This window comes from Triplophysa dalaica, chromosome 6 (assembly GCF_015846415.1).
Source record: "Triplophysa dalaica isolate WHDGS20190420 chromosome 6, ASM1584641v1, whole genome shotgun sequence".
NCBI lineage: Eukaryota > Metazoa > Chordata > Actinopteri > Cypriniformes > Nemacheilidae > Triplophysa > Triplophysa dalaica.
In genome coordinates, this window is record NC_079547.1 from 17425761 (window position 1) to 17437580 (window position 11820).

Sequence of the window (11820 nt, forward strand, 5' to 3'; positions counted from 1 at the left end):
CAGTTTCATCGGTCATGCAGGAACGAATGCTTTTTGAGATTTATATGAGTGTTGTACAAGCAAAAACAAAAGTTGTCGTATATTGCCGAAGACCTTTTAGACTATTTGTCTTTACTGTTCTGCAACTCTTGTAATGGTCTCAGGTTTTATACAAGCCTATACATGTTTTAAATGTTGACAATATTTTAGAAGGGAAAAATCTTTAATCTTGAGAAAATATATAATAAAATAAATTTATAGTTTTACTGAAATAACGTCAATATGTTGTTAAAGGGATAGTTCACCTTTCAAAATGTAAAATCTGTCATTATTTAGTCACACTCTTGTCATTTCAAACCTATATGACTAGATTTCTTCTGCAGAACACAAAAGAAGAATGTTAACAGAATTTTTTTAATGACTTTGGGGTAAACTTTCCCTTTTCGTCAAAAAATGTGAAAAAAAATGACATATTCTGGCAGCTGGGGTGTTAGAAATAAACAGTAAAGTAACTGTTTTATGTCAAATTAAATGTTTTGCTGTCTTTTTCCGTACTTTTCCCTTTTTAAACGTATTTTCAAAATACACTGTGACAAATTTTATAGGGTTTTATTCATTGTACGTAGGATAACTATAAAATTTCTAATTTTTACATTGTGGGTAGAATAGTTACTGTTACTATTGTATAGTAATTGTTAAAATTTTTATATTTTGATAAAAAGTTCAAACTGTAAGTCACTACAGCTTTTTTCTACTCCTGTGATATTTTGTCACCTCAGAATTATAAGGTTCTGTCTGACCTTTTTGTCTTAATTTATTTATTCACATATTCTTATTCTATGACAACTTATTTACATTGTGTAAGATTTTATCTTTTTTTTTCATGTTGGAACTTTTTTTAGAAAACAAAAAGATTCTATCAAGTCAAATGGAATGCAAAAACTTTAAAGCTCAATAGCTCAAAACTGCTCAGAATCCAGATAGAACTTTAAAATTCCAAGGTGGCGATATATGGATAGAAAGAAACCTTCTGAACTCTCAATACACATTATTGCAGAACTCATGAACTTTGGAGTTGTTTAAACATTATCAGCCCTCAAATAGCCTAAGAGCTGTCAGATTTTTGTTTTAAAGGCAAAAGAAAGCACTTAGGAGAGGCTTACTTGTATTCGTATTCTTAATCCTCTTTAACTACAGTCACTTACCGTTTTCTGTTATCTGCATGAGAAAGAGAAATTCATGGAGCAATCACTCTTTCTTTTCTCGCCCTCCCTTTCCATCTCGTTCCCTCGCTGTGACGGCAGGGATGTAAGTGCCTTAGACAGATGTCTGCTGCCGCTTGTCTCAAAGCTCAACGCGAGCTGCTGAGCTCGGCAAACTCTAATTAAGATCAATATTTCAATTTTTAGTAAAAGCGCATGCGAAAGAGAACGAAGGAGGGAGAGCGGGAGAGAACGGAGAAACACACATTCACATTTTTTCCAGGACAATTTCACTCCAATGAGAAAAAAAGTAAGAATGAAAGGTCAAGTGTAATTTTTCTCTACCTCGATAGATCGCCTAGGCATAAAAAAGACAAACTTGTTACAACTCAGCAAAGAGTCCACCCCATCAATAAAGATCATACTTTCGCTGCAAGTAGTTAGTCATTAGTAGAACTCCTCCATCTCTTTTGCCCTAGCGCTCGTCTCGCCCCATCTTTCTTCTGTTTAGTTCTCCCATCTATTTCCTATTCTTCTGTTTTTATTGTTTATCTTTTTTTGTCATGTTTTATTCTTTCTGCCATTGTGGCATCTCCAAGTTTGAACTTTTAAAATCTCTTGTTCTAGCCATTTCCACTCTTTTTGGTTCTAAGTATCAGACAAACATGTTTTATTTTGGTCACTGTGCTTTTTCCTTCCTCAATTTTTTGCTGAGATATTCAAAGTTTGTTTGTTAGTTTGAATGTAGTCAAACGATTACTGCTGAATCCTTGAATGTGCATTTCAGACTTTCCAAGCTTTCCAAACCTCCTTCTGATAACCCCCAACTCACCTAACACCTCAACCGGTTTGGCTGAAGAGGGGTTAACTGGACAAATCCGTCTCAGTCGTTTTCACAGTGTGTCTGCTTCCCCCCCACCCCTTCTCTCTTTCACTCATACTTCTTTTCTCCTTGGACGTGCTGATGTCCATTTTGCTTAAATCGGTAGAACTGCACCAGCAGCGAACTCCCAATATGCAAAGGCACAATGAAAGCCCTGACTTCAAAATTTATGTCTCAAGCCCTCGGCCACATCCATACCCACTCACCTCCGCTCAGTGAATGGACGATGGCAGATCTTCTTAAATGTGGCATTTTCAAAGCGGACTGCTTAGCTTGGACTTTATAGCGTCCACTCATGCTTATTTGATAAAACCCCTCATAATAACTTTCAACTTCAAATACCTTGATATGATTTGACCCATCTTCTTTTTTCCTCTTCCCTTGGCAGATTTAAGTCTCGAGAAGGTCTTTATTTCAGTCATCTGTAGAAACTCTATGCATGTTACATAAAGTTATGAATGTTTAGGGATGTTTTGTAGGAAGAAGACAGTTTTGTAAGATAAAGTAGCTTTGCAGATTGTAACAATGATATTAGTATTGAATCATACTACATGTCCACTGTACAGATTCACTAAAGCATCTAATGCTTATATATAGAGGGAGGTATTTTGAACTAAGGGGCAGTTTCCCGGACAGGGTTCAAGCCTAGTCCCAGACTAACTTAAATGTTAGAGGTGTCTTAATCGAAAACAGCTTTCACTGACATGTCTTTTAAATGTATCAGTGTGATTGTTTTGTCTCAAGATGCCCACCAGTAATGTTTTTCTGTAAAATACGTTTTTAAAAATGACTTAAATATCCTCATTTAACCAAGGCCTAGAACTTTTTGGAAATTAATCACTGTCCGATAAACCGCCCCTATATGTGACCATCTCATAGGGTAAGTGGGAAAGTAAGTTTTTAGTGTGAATCTCACAGACCTCTTAAATACAACCAGAGCATCTTTCTCTCGAACCTTACAAACAAATATTTATAAAATACTCCTTCCAATTATTATAGGGCCTACTGTAATAAGAATTTGCATTACACTGACCCCGATCTTTGGGTATTTCCTTCTATGGTGGGCTCGACTGGCTCTTTGATTAAGACATATGCTGCGGTGATGAAGGCGCGCGCTGCGTGCTGCTTAATTATTTGTCGATCCGCGCAGATGAGTCGAGATGCAATTAGAGGTTAATTGCAAAAGAAATCCGGAGCACTGGCGAGGCGGATCATTATTAACCCACCCGCACAAATTGCGCATTTTCCCCTATCCGGCGGAAATGTGGATTGATTTTATTGCTGGATCACGCGTTATTGAGTTCATCACTGCCTATAGGTCATACGCAAGAAAAAAGTTGCGTTTGTTATCCTATTTCAGATCAATGCGCTGAATGATTGTTCGTGCGGTTACAAGAGGTATGCCATTTAATGCACAACTGTATAGCCATTGAAAATGTTTAAACAGTCTGTCTAAACACATTAACGGAGGCGTGTGCTCTACAAACAGATTACGTTCTTTGAAAATGAAAAATTATACATTTTAAGATGGCTCTGTGAACTTTTACTTTTTCAGATTAACACCATTGGGTGTGCGTTTTCTTAGTTAATTAAGTGTAGGATACTTCAAACACTGTGTTATTGCTTAATTTAGCCTCTATCTGAGAAGTGATGTCAGTGTTATTCCAATTGCTCATAAAGAGGACCTTGCATTAGTTTAAAGCGAAATGATTGGCTGTTACAATGTAATCTCCAAACATTATAGGCCTATTGAATAAAAAATGCAATTTACTTTATGCACCTAGATAGCCTATTGACATTTTTGGCTTATATTCATTAGCTATATTCAAGACGTCTTCGTTAGAAAGCATGTGTCTAAGTTCAATAGGCTACAATCACACTATATGGATTAAATGTAGCCATATACCCTAGTCATAATATATTTCCTCCGCAGTTTATATGGTTAATATATTGTGTACTGTATACTATATATACATGTTAACTTTGCGCAGTAGGCCTAATATAAAATACAATTAAAATGTGGTCACAGGTGTCAACGTGTCTCCGCCTTTCAGATTTTATTGCGTATGTTTCATAATTATCCAATAGCATTTGCTTCACTTATAACTTTTAAGAAATGTGGGTTTTTTGTCAAATATTTTCTAAGACAAGCAGGACTATTTCCTTTCCCAGCGCTTAGCTTCCACGTGCGATTGCAGGGCAGTCGTCACTAGGGGGCGGGAGCAACACCTGTTTAAGCGTCCCTTCAGCTGCTAAATGGAGGCGTTGCTTTAGGAATACATGCGACCTCCTACCATTGGTCCGCTGTGCACTGTGGGCCGGACTAAAAGAGGAGCCATCTGTATAAAGCGGTACATTGCCCCTTTCAATGCTTCAGTGATACTGCGTGTCAGCGTCGGACCAGAGTGCAAATATAAGCTCGAGGCATAAATGCAACGGTGACAGCAGTCTTTCTAACTTAATAATCGACACGTTTTAAGAAGCGCAAGGCGGTGAAAACACAAGAGGCATACAGTCTCCTTCTTCGGGCTGCGCTGGGGCGTCCCACCAGAGGAACTTAACGTTACCGTGATTTGTCGCACACATTCTTGCGGTCCGTGTTTGCTGGTACCTCTGTAAACATCATCATTCCACTGGACCCTCGAGAGGTAAAGTCTGACATTATCTGAACTTGTCGCGCGTGCGTGGGCTGGACTGCTTAAGGCTTTTCTCCTCAAATGAGGAAAGTTCTCGCTTTCTTCCCATGAAAGCATAGTCCCCGTATTTGGTTGCCTCCGTCCAGGAGAAAGAAGTGCGAAGCGCGGATGTGAAGATGGATATTTGAAACATAAAATACGAGACACTTGTTTGCAACGGACGATTTCTCTGAAGCCGCATGTCTGCTTTAATGCGGTGAAGCGAGGACAAGTCAGGTTGGTGATTTTGAAGTCTCAAGTTTCTGCCGCCCTGGCCCGTGATATTAAAGCGTGAATTTGACCTGGGATAAGTTGTCAACAAGAGGAGTTGCAGAGTCAAACTGGCAGGTGTACAAGTTAAATTACATGCATGGGCATACGTTTATCTCTGCACTATAAATAGAATTCGTCTTAAGGACTAGACACCCCCTGCGCTCTTGCGTATGCTTTAAACCACTCGTCTTCATCGGCCAGCTTCATCATAATACCAGTAAAACCCTCGAGTTTTCGCTTTGGCTGTTAGGGCAGGTGTCGTCGCATGGACTGACATGGCCACCGATCTCGCCATGAGCGCAGATTTGCCCAACAGCCCCTTGGCTATTGAATATGTAAACGACTTCGACCTCATGAAGTTTGAGGTGAAGAAGGAGCCCCCGGAGGCCGACCGCTATTGTCACCGCCTGCCACCGGGCTCGCTGTCATCTACCCCTATCAGTACACCCTGCTCCTCCGTGCCTTCCTCGCCCAGTTTTTGTGCCCCCAGTCCCGGGTCACAACCTGGCCAAAACTTAGGAAATGGCATGAATAACAACAACGGTGTCAACAACAACAACAACAACACCCAAAGTTCCTCGGGCAAACCGCAGCTGGAAGACCTCTACTGGCTTCCCAACTACCAGCATCACATCAGTCCAGAGGCCTTGAACTTGACCCCCGAAGATGCCGTGGAAGCGCTTATTGGTAACGCGCACCACCACCATCACCACCACCAGCCCTTTGAGGGATTCCGCGGTCAGCAATATGTTGGAGAAGACCTCTCGGCGCCCACAAACGGTCATCACCATCCGGTGCACCATCACCACCATCATCACCACGGGCACCACGCGCGCATCGAGGACCGCTTCTCAGACGATCAGCTGGTGAGCATGACAGTGCGCGAGCTCAACCGGCAACTCAGAGGCTTTAGCAAAGAAGAGGTCATCCGTCTCAAGCAGAAACGGCGAACCCTGAAGAACCGGGGCTACGCGCAGTCGTGCCGCTACAAACGCGTGCAGCAGCGGCACATGCTCGAGAGCGAGAAGTGCACGCTCCAGAGCCAGGTGGAGCAACTTAAGCAAGACGTAACGCGTCTCATCAAAGAGCGGGACCTGTACAAGGAGAAGTACGAGAAGCTGGCAAGCCGAACCTTTAACGGCGGGGGCAACGGCGGAGGGGGCAACACTCGGGACCCGTCCAACGGCTCTCATGGCAAAACGACTTCCACGGAATTCTTCATGTGAGAGCTATTCTTCTTAAAGACTTGTTTTTTCACACCGACGTATTCGTTTTTAAGCCTTAGGATAAAAGTTAAGTTTGATTATTTTCAGAGTGAGTTTATTTACAGTTCTATACTATTAAAGACTCAGTGTACACCATAGAGCATAAAACCTACCATTGCATACTGCGGCATATTTAAAGTCAACATTTCATTGTTTGTGTACTTATATTAATGCAACCTAAAAGTCTTAAGGATAGTGTACGTTAGGATTACCTTTGACACATACTGCACGGACTGTTCTACTTCATTTGACCTCCATTCTTAATATGGGATCACACGTAACCTCCAAAGGCCCATCAGTTTTGGACTATGTAGTTTTGTGTGTTGTTTCTTTAGTAATAGCCAAACTGCAGATATGTGTTTAGAGACATACAGCCGCGTCGCACACAGATTTAAAACGGCTTCCATGATTATTTTTCCTTGTCTTAACGGATTGAAGTTGCGGGGGCGTGAAGAAAATATTGGAAATGAGATTTTTTCAAGAAACTTTGGAAGAAACAATAATACAAAGCGAGAGGGATAGCAATACATCATTGACTTTCTTTTGAGGGGACTTGTGAACCTTGAGGGCCCTCTAGCATTGCTCAAGTCTGCATTACCCACCAATCCTGCATGCGGGACATGTATGGTACTCCAAACGCGCCAAGTCCTCTCTGTCTTCCCCATACAGCACTTGGATGAAAAGCATGGCCCTTAATCACTCTTCGCTCTCTTTTGTTTCTTCTGCTCGACACAGACAGTCTAGTTACGCAAAAGGGACTCACGTAAACCTGCGGAATCACATGAAACCCATACATGATTTTCTATTGTTTAAAAGTACTAAATAAGAGCAAACAAAACAAGAGAAAACGAACTGAGCCAGGTTTTAAGAGTTATTTATTTCCACTTGTACATATGTAGAGATCAATTGGTGTGTTCATTTACCTTTCTTTATAAAGTCTTTTTGCTTGATTATTTAAAACGTCTTAATACAATGTTTGTATGTAGTAGCATGCAAATGACGAAGATATTCTCATTTTATTGAATATGTACAATTTTAAAAGAAGCCTACTGCACTACGAATTGGGATTTATATCAAATTTATTTTCCTTTGAATTGATGTTATGGTGGACATACACACTCGATCTAGTCGATAAAGTGCATCATAAACACAGACTTAAATTGCTGCTAATATTCTATGCACCATAATTCGAAAGCAATTACCATATAAACTCTGATAATCTGAATTTTATACTAAATCCAAGTATATAGAACACTGTACGTGGACGTCAACAATGAGCTCCATCCTCTCTTTGAGAAAAATGTTTGTCTTAATGGGCAGGACAATAAAACTTCTTCCTTCAAATATGTGACAACCGGTGAGGAGGGTTGGATTACTTTTTATGACATGAAAACTGTTGCCTATGCTGTATACTGTATTCAGCTTTAAGCAGTTGCCTGTTGTTTTGCAGGACAGCATTATGACGATGATAGGCTTCTAACAATGCACAGTTAATCTACAGGTGTCACGGATTCAGTGCAAACATAATTCTAAAATAATAAAGCGATTTGTGCTCAAATCTGCCTAAGCAATGATGCGCGTTGTGATCATTTGAGTCTATCAGACGCAAACAACAAACTTACATTGAATTTGCCAAAGTGGATTCCAGGATTATCTAATGCACGGAAAATGTCTTAAATCATTTTATTTTTTTCTTCCACCATGTGTATGCTTAGTTCCTTACAAATATAAAATATATCGCCCAGACTTCTAAATTGAGATCACCATGTATGCTCCCTCACCTGGATTTGTATGTGCTCGATATTCTCACCTGAAAACAACTGTTAATGTTTTTTTTCTTTTTTGATTTAATTATGATGCAGTTCGTAACGAAACAATTTTTCTGTCTAATGGTCTAATTTGAGGCACCGCGGCTCGAGGTTACATAACCACGTGTGCTGTCCTATGTGCTGTCTTATGTAGCATATAAACAAATAAAATGACAAAAAATGTACATAGCCTATAATTTCTATATATTTATCGAAAATTATAAATGTCCTTACGTGTCAGTAAGTCTAAACCAAAATGTTTCAAAATGGAATGTTGTTCAGAATCTTGTTTTCATAATGTTTAATAAAAAGTTCTGTCAAACGCTTCGTCTGTTTCCCCATCAATCAACAAGTGTATTTGTATAAGTTATACCCTGTGTTCCTTTTGCCGAATGACAATTTTTAGGCTTAATGTTACATGTAAAACAACAAACAATTAACAATAATATATGCCACGTTTTAGTTTATGTAAAACACATTTCTCCACCACAAAGAATGCACAGAATGTTAAATAAAACGCATTCGATTTTGTTATATTTTCTTTTCACGTTTTCAGGTAATGCTGAATGTTTAAATCAATAATTATTGAATTGTTATGAAATGTAAATGCCTTATTACCGATGTGGCTTACACCAAAAATGTTAAAGTTTAAATGTTTATATGTTGTCACACAAACGAATTGTGTGATACAAATATGAGAAATGTATTTCAAATATTCAGGTTTAGTTTAAGTGTTACATTTAAAATGTATTTATTCGTTGAAAGGAGAACGGTGGAAAACTAATTGTGTCAATTAGATTTATAAATGCTCAACAGAAATGAAGGAATAAATCAACCAGTATAACAACACATGCCAGTCTCTGTTAATTGTATTTTTGGTATCTACTTTCTCTCTTTGGTTGCACACACTTACTTTTTAATACATGTTATTAAAATAGTTGATAAAATAATTTTCAAATTACGATGCAAATAGACTTAAATTATTAGTACATTTACACAATGGCAAACAGTAGCTTCATTCTTTTGGCTCTAATTATTTTACCTAAATGTTCCCAAGGTATCCTGACCTCGCCACCGTTTAATGTATTATAAATAATCTTTCTTAATGCAAATAATCTCTAACCAATTGGTTCTTTATTTGCTTTCTAATCTAAAATGCTTGAAATAAGATTACAATTTAACCCGATAAGATTAACTTGTGAAACTGTAGGACAATTGGGAGTTTTATTGTGTTTTGTTTATATTGTCTATCGGTTACTTGAGGGTTGATCGTATAAGCGGACTGTGAAAACACTTGTTGTTGTATTAGGAAGACATAATTTAGCCACTGAGTCTTTCTCACGTTATTTTTAATCACTGCTTTGGAAGTATTTATTTTCTACGAAATATTTATGCATATGTATTTGTTTTTTATACATTACGCACATACGATTCTACAAAACACATCCCACAATTTTATTGTCTGTCCGCCCCGCTACAGCCTTTAATTCACATCGGTGAAATAAGCAAATGAATGATTTAAATACAACTATCTTGCCTAAATTTTTAAGCTTCTTATTTTAGCAAAGCTGCTTCGAAGAGTTTATTAGTTAAATGTCACATTCTGGCATTGACTGCTTTCCATACCTGCTACATAACCTAATATACCTTTGCTATCATATAAAGACTAATGAAAATCTCAAATGTCAAACTCTCTACAGATTGTTTAATTCAGCGATGCTTTTTTCTGTCTCTCTTTCTGACTACTGTGTATTAGCTGTCTCAATTATTTCTTATAGTCCACTGGGTCAGTGTTGGGAATGAGCTGTATTCCTTAAATATTTAAGGATATTCCTTAAATATCCTTAAGTATTCCTCAAAATGAGTCACCCCATACCTTGAACTCATATGAGCAAGTGACACTTGTCTATGATACTTCAAAATTATTGCGGAAGCTTTTTGTTTACATGTCTCCAACTGAGCAGGCATTGATACGTTATAGATGACATATTTTTTAGTATGTATTTTTTTCTCGGAAGAATTCATAAGGGCCCGTCTTTCTCAAATGGAAATGTAGCCTGGTTGACACACACTGAGTTAATAAACATGACATTTGTCATGTTTCTGTGTTATGTGCACAACGGGCCATGCTTGGTTAGAGCAAGAGGTGGGCACTGAGATGCTGTCTGTCCTTGTTCAGCTATAAGGCATTGTCCCAGACTGACGCTCGAACCCCATCCCCCACTCCTCTTCAAACTTCCTCTCATTCTGCTGTGTCAGAGGAGAGGATCTGTGTGACAGCCATCACTTCATCCCGACAGAGCACCTGACTACAGCACACGCACTGTTTTTGTGGTAATCGTACATGCATTTTTTTCATACATTTAATTTTGTTATAAATCTGCCTTGCCACCGCGCATCCTCCAACCTCTGAATGATCCGAGTAGGGACAGTGGCCTCTTGCTTTGTTGTTCTATTGCGCTTCTATTTTTTTGTGACAGTGCTTTCGACACGGATGTATTGTACCAACAGGCACGTGTTTTGATCTTGCTTCTAAGCCCTAGGCCAAGGTGGGTTTAATGAGAGATGGGAGAAGAGGTAGAGGAATATACAGAGAGAGAGGGAGCGAGAGGAAGAAGTAGTGTGTTCTTTGGCGTCTAGGCTGCATTGCCGATGAGATTCCCCTGTAGTCAGCGTCTCCATGGCTCAGCTTACAAGGGAGCAGACACACGCTCATACACAATACACTTAACGCGCACACTCGGACAGGCTCATTGTGTGTGCAATTTGTATACTTGCATAAGTGTTTCTATATAATATATAGAAGAATGTTTTGGCATTTTCTAGATGGGTTTGTCTAAAGCAACCCAGAATTTGTTTAGTTTATTGGCCTGCTAATAAGGTCTGAAAGAATAAAATAACACAAAAGATCAAACAAGCAAACATAATCGAATATTATATATCTTCAAATATTGCTTGCTTGATTTCAATTGCTTGAAAAGAAAACATATAGGCCTACACTGTAAATCTGAATTATCAAGGGAATATATAATGGTCATTTTATCAGGGTTTACTCAGCGGGCCCACTCACATTTCTAAGCTATACTGCCCACAATTATTAGACGTGTTTGAAATCACAGAAACAAAATGTCACAACCTGTAAAATAAATCGACAGCTTGATGAATCGCCATGAAGCTCTATTAACGCTTAGCAGGTATTAATAATTATTTAGAACGCGTTCAGGATTGAATTAGTGACCCGGGGCGCGCACCGTGCGCGATCCCTAAACGCCGACAAACTCATTACTGCGGAACGGCTCCCCGCGCACAGCGAGCGCAGGCACGGCAATGCAGCGACCCGCCGAAGAAAAGCAATTTACAGATGGTGAGTGAGCGACCCCTCGCCGCTGCGCAACCGGCTGTCACACACACTCGCGCGCACCCTCGCGCTGACACGCCGTGTGCTGAATAGACAAAGCGAAAAACATGCTATCACAGGGAGAAAATCTGCAGCGCAAGCGATTTTTGGTTGCACGCTTTTTCGCGCACCCGAAAATAAACAAATAAACAGACAAACAAATGCGCGTTGAACCGTACCTGGGTTTGATAACGAAAAAGTGAACGAAATGCCTGAAGTTTGAGATTTTTCAGACTTTTTTACTTTGGCAATTAGTGTGTGGAAAGGGCTTCTGTCAGTCACGCCTCACCTTGACAGGTCTATAGCTCAACGGTGTACAGGTGGAACTCCCTGTGGCT

At 39.4% G+C, this 11820-nt stretch overlaps 1 protein-coding gene across 1 annotated transcript; it reads left to right on the forward strand.

Annotated features, from left to right (window-relative positions):
- Positions 1-4464: 4464 nt before the first annotated feature.
- On the forward strand, positions 4465-8309 carry mafaa (MAF bZIP transcription factor Aa). Its single transcript, XM_056750600.1, has one exon. It carries the CDS (start codon positions 5288-5290, stop codon positions 6236-6238), a length of 951 nt encoding a protein of 316 aa, XP_056606578.1. The 5' UTR covers positions 4465-5287; the 3' UTR covers positions 6239-8309.
- Positions 8310-11820: the final 3511 nt, after the last annotated feature.

Bases quoted from the DNA above. Each gene is read 5' to 3' on its own strand.
- mafaa (XM_056750600.1), top strand. From the start codon at position 5,288: ATGGCCACCGATCTCGCCATGAGCGCAGATTTGCCCAACAGCCCCTTG.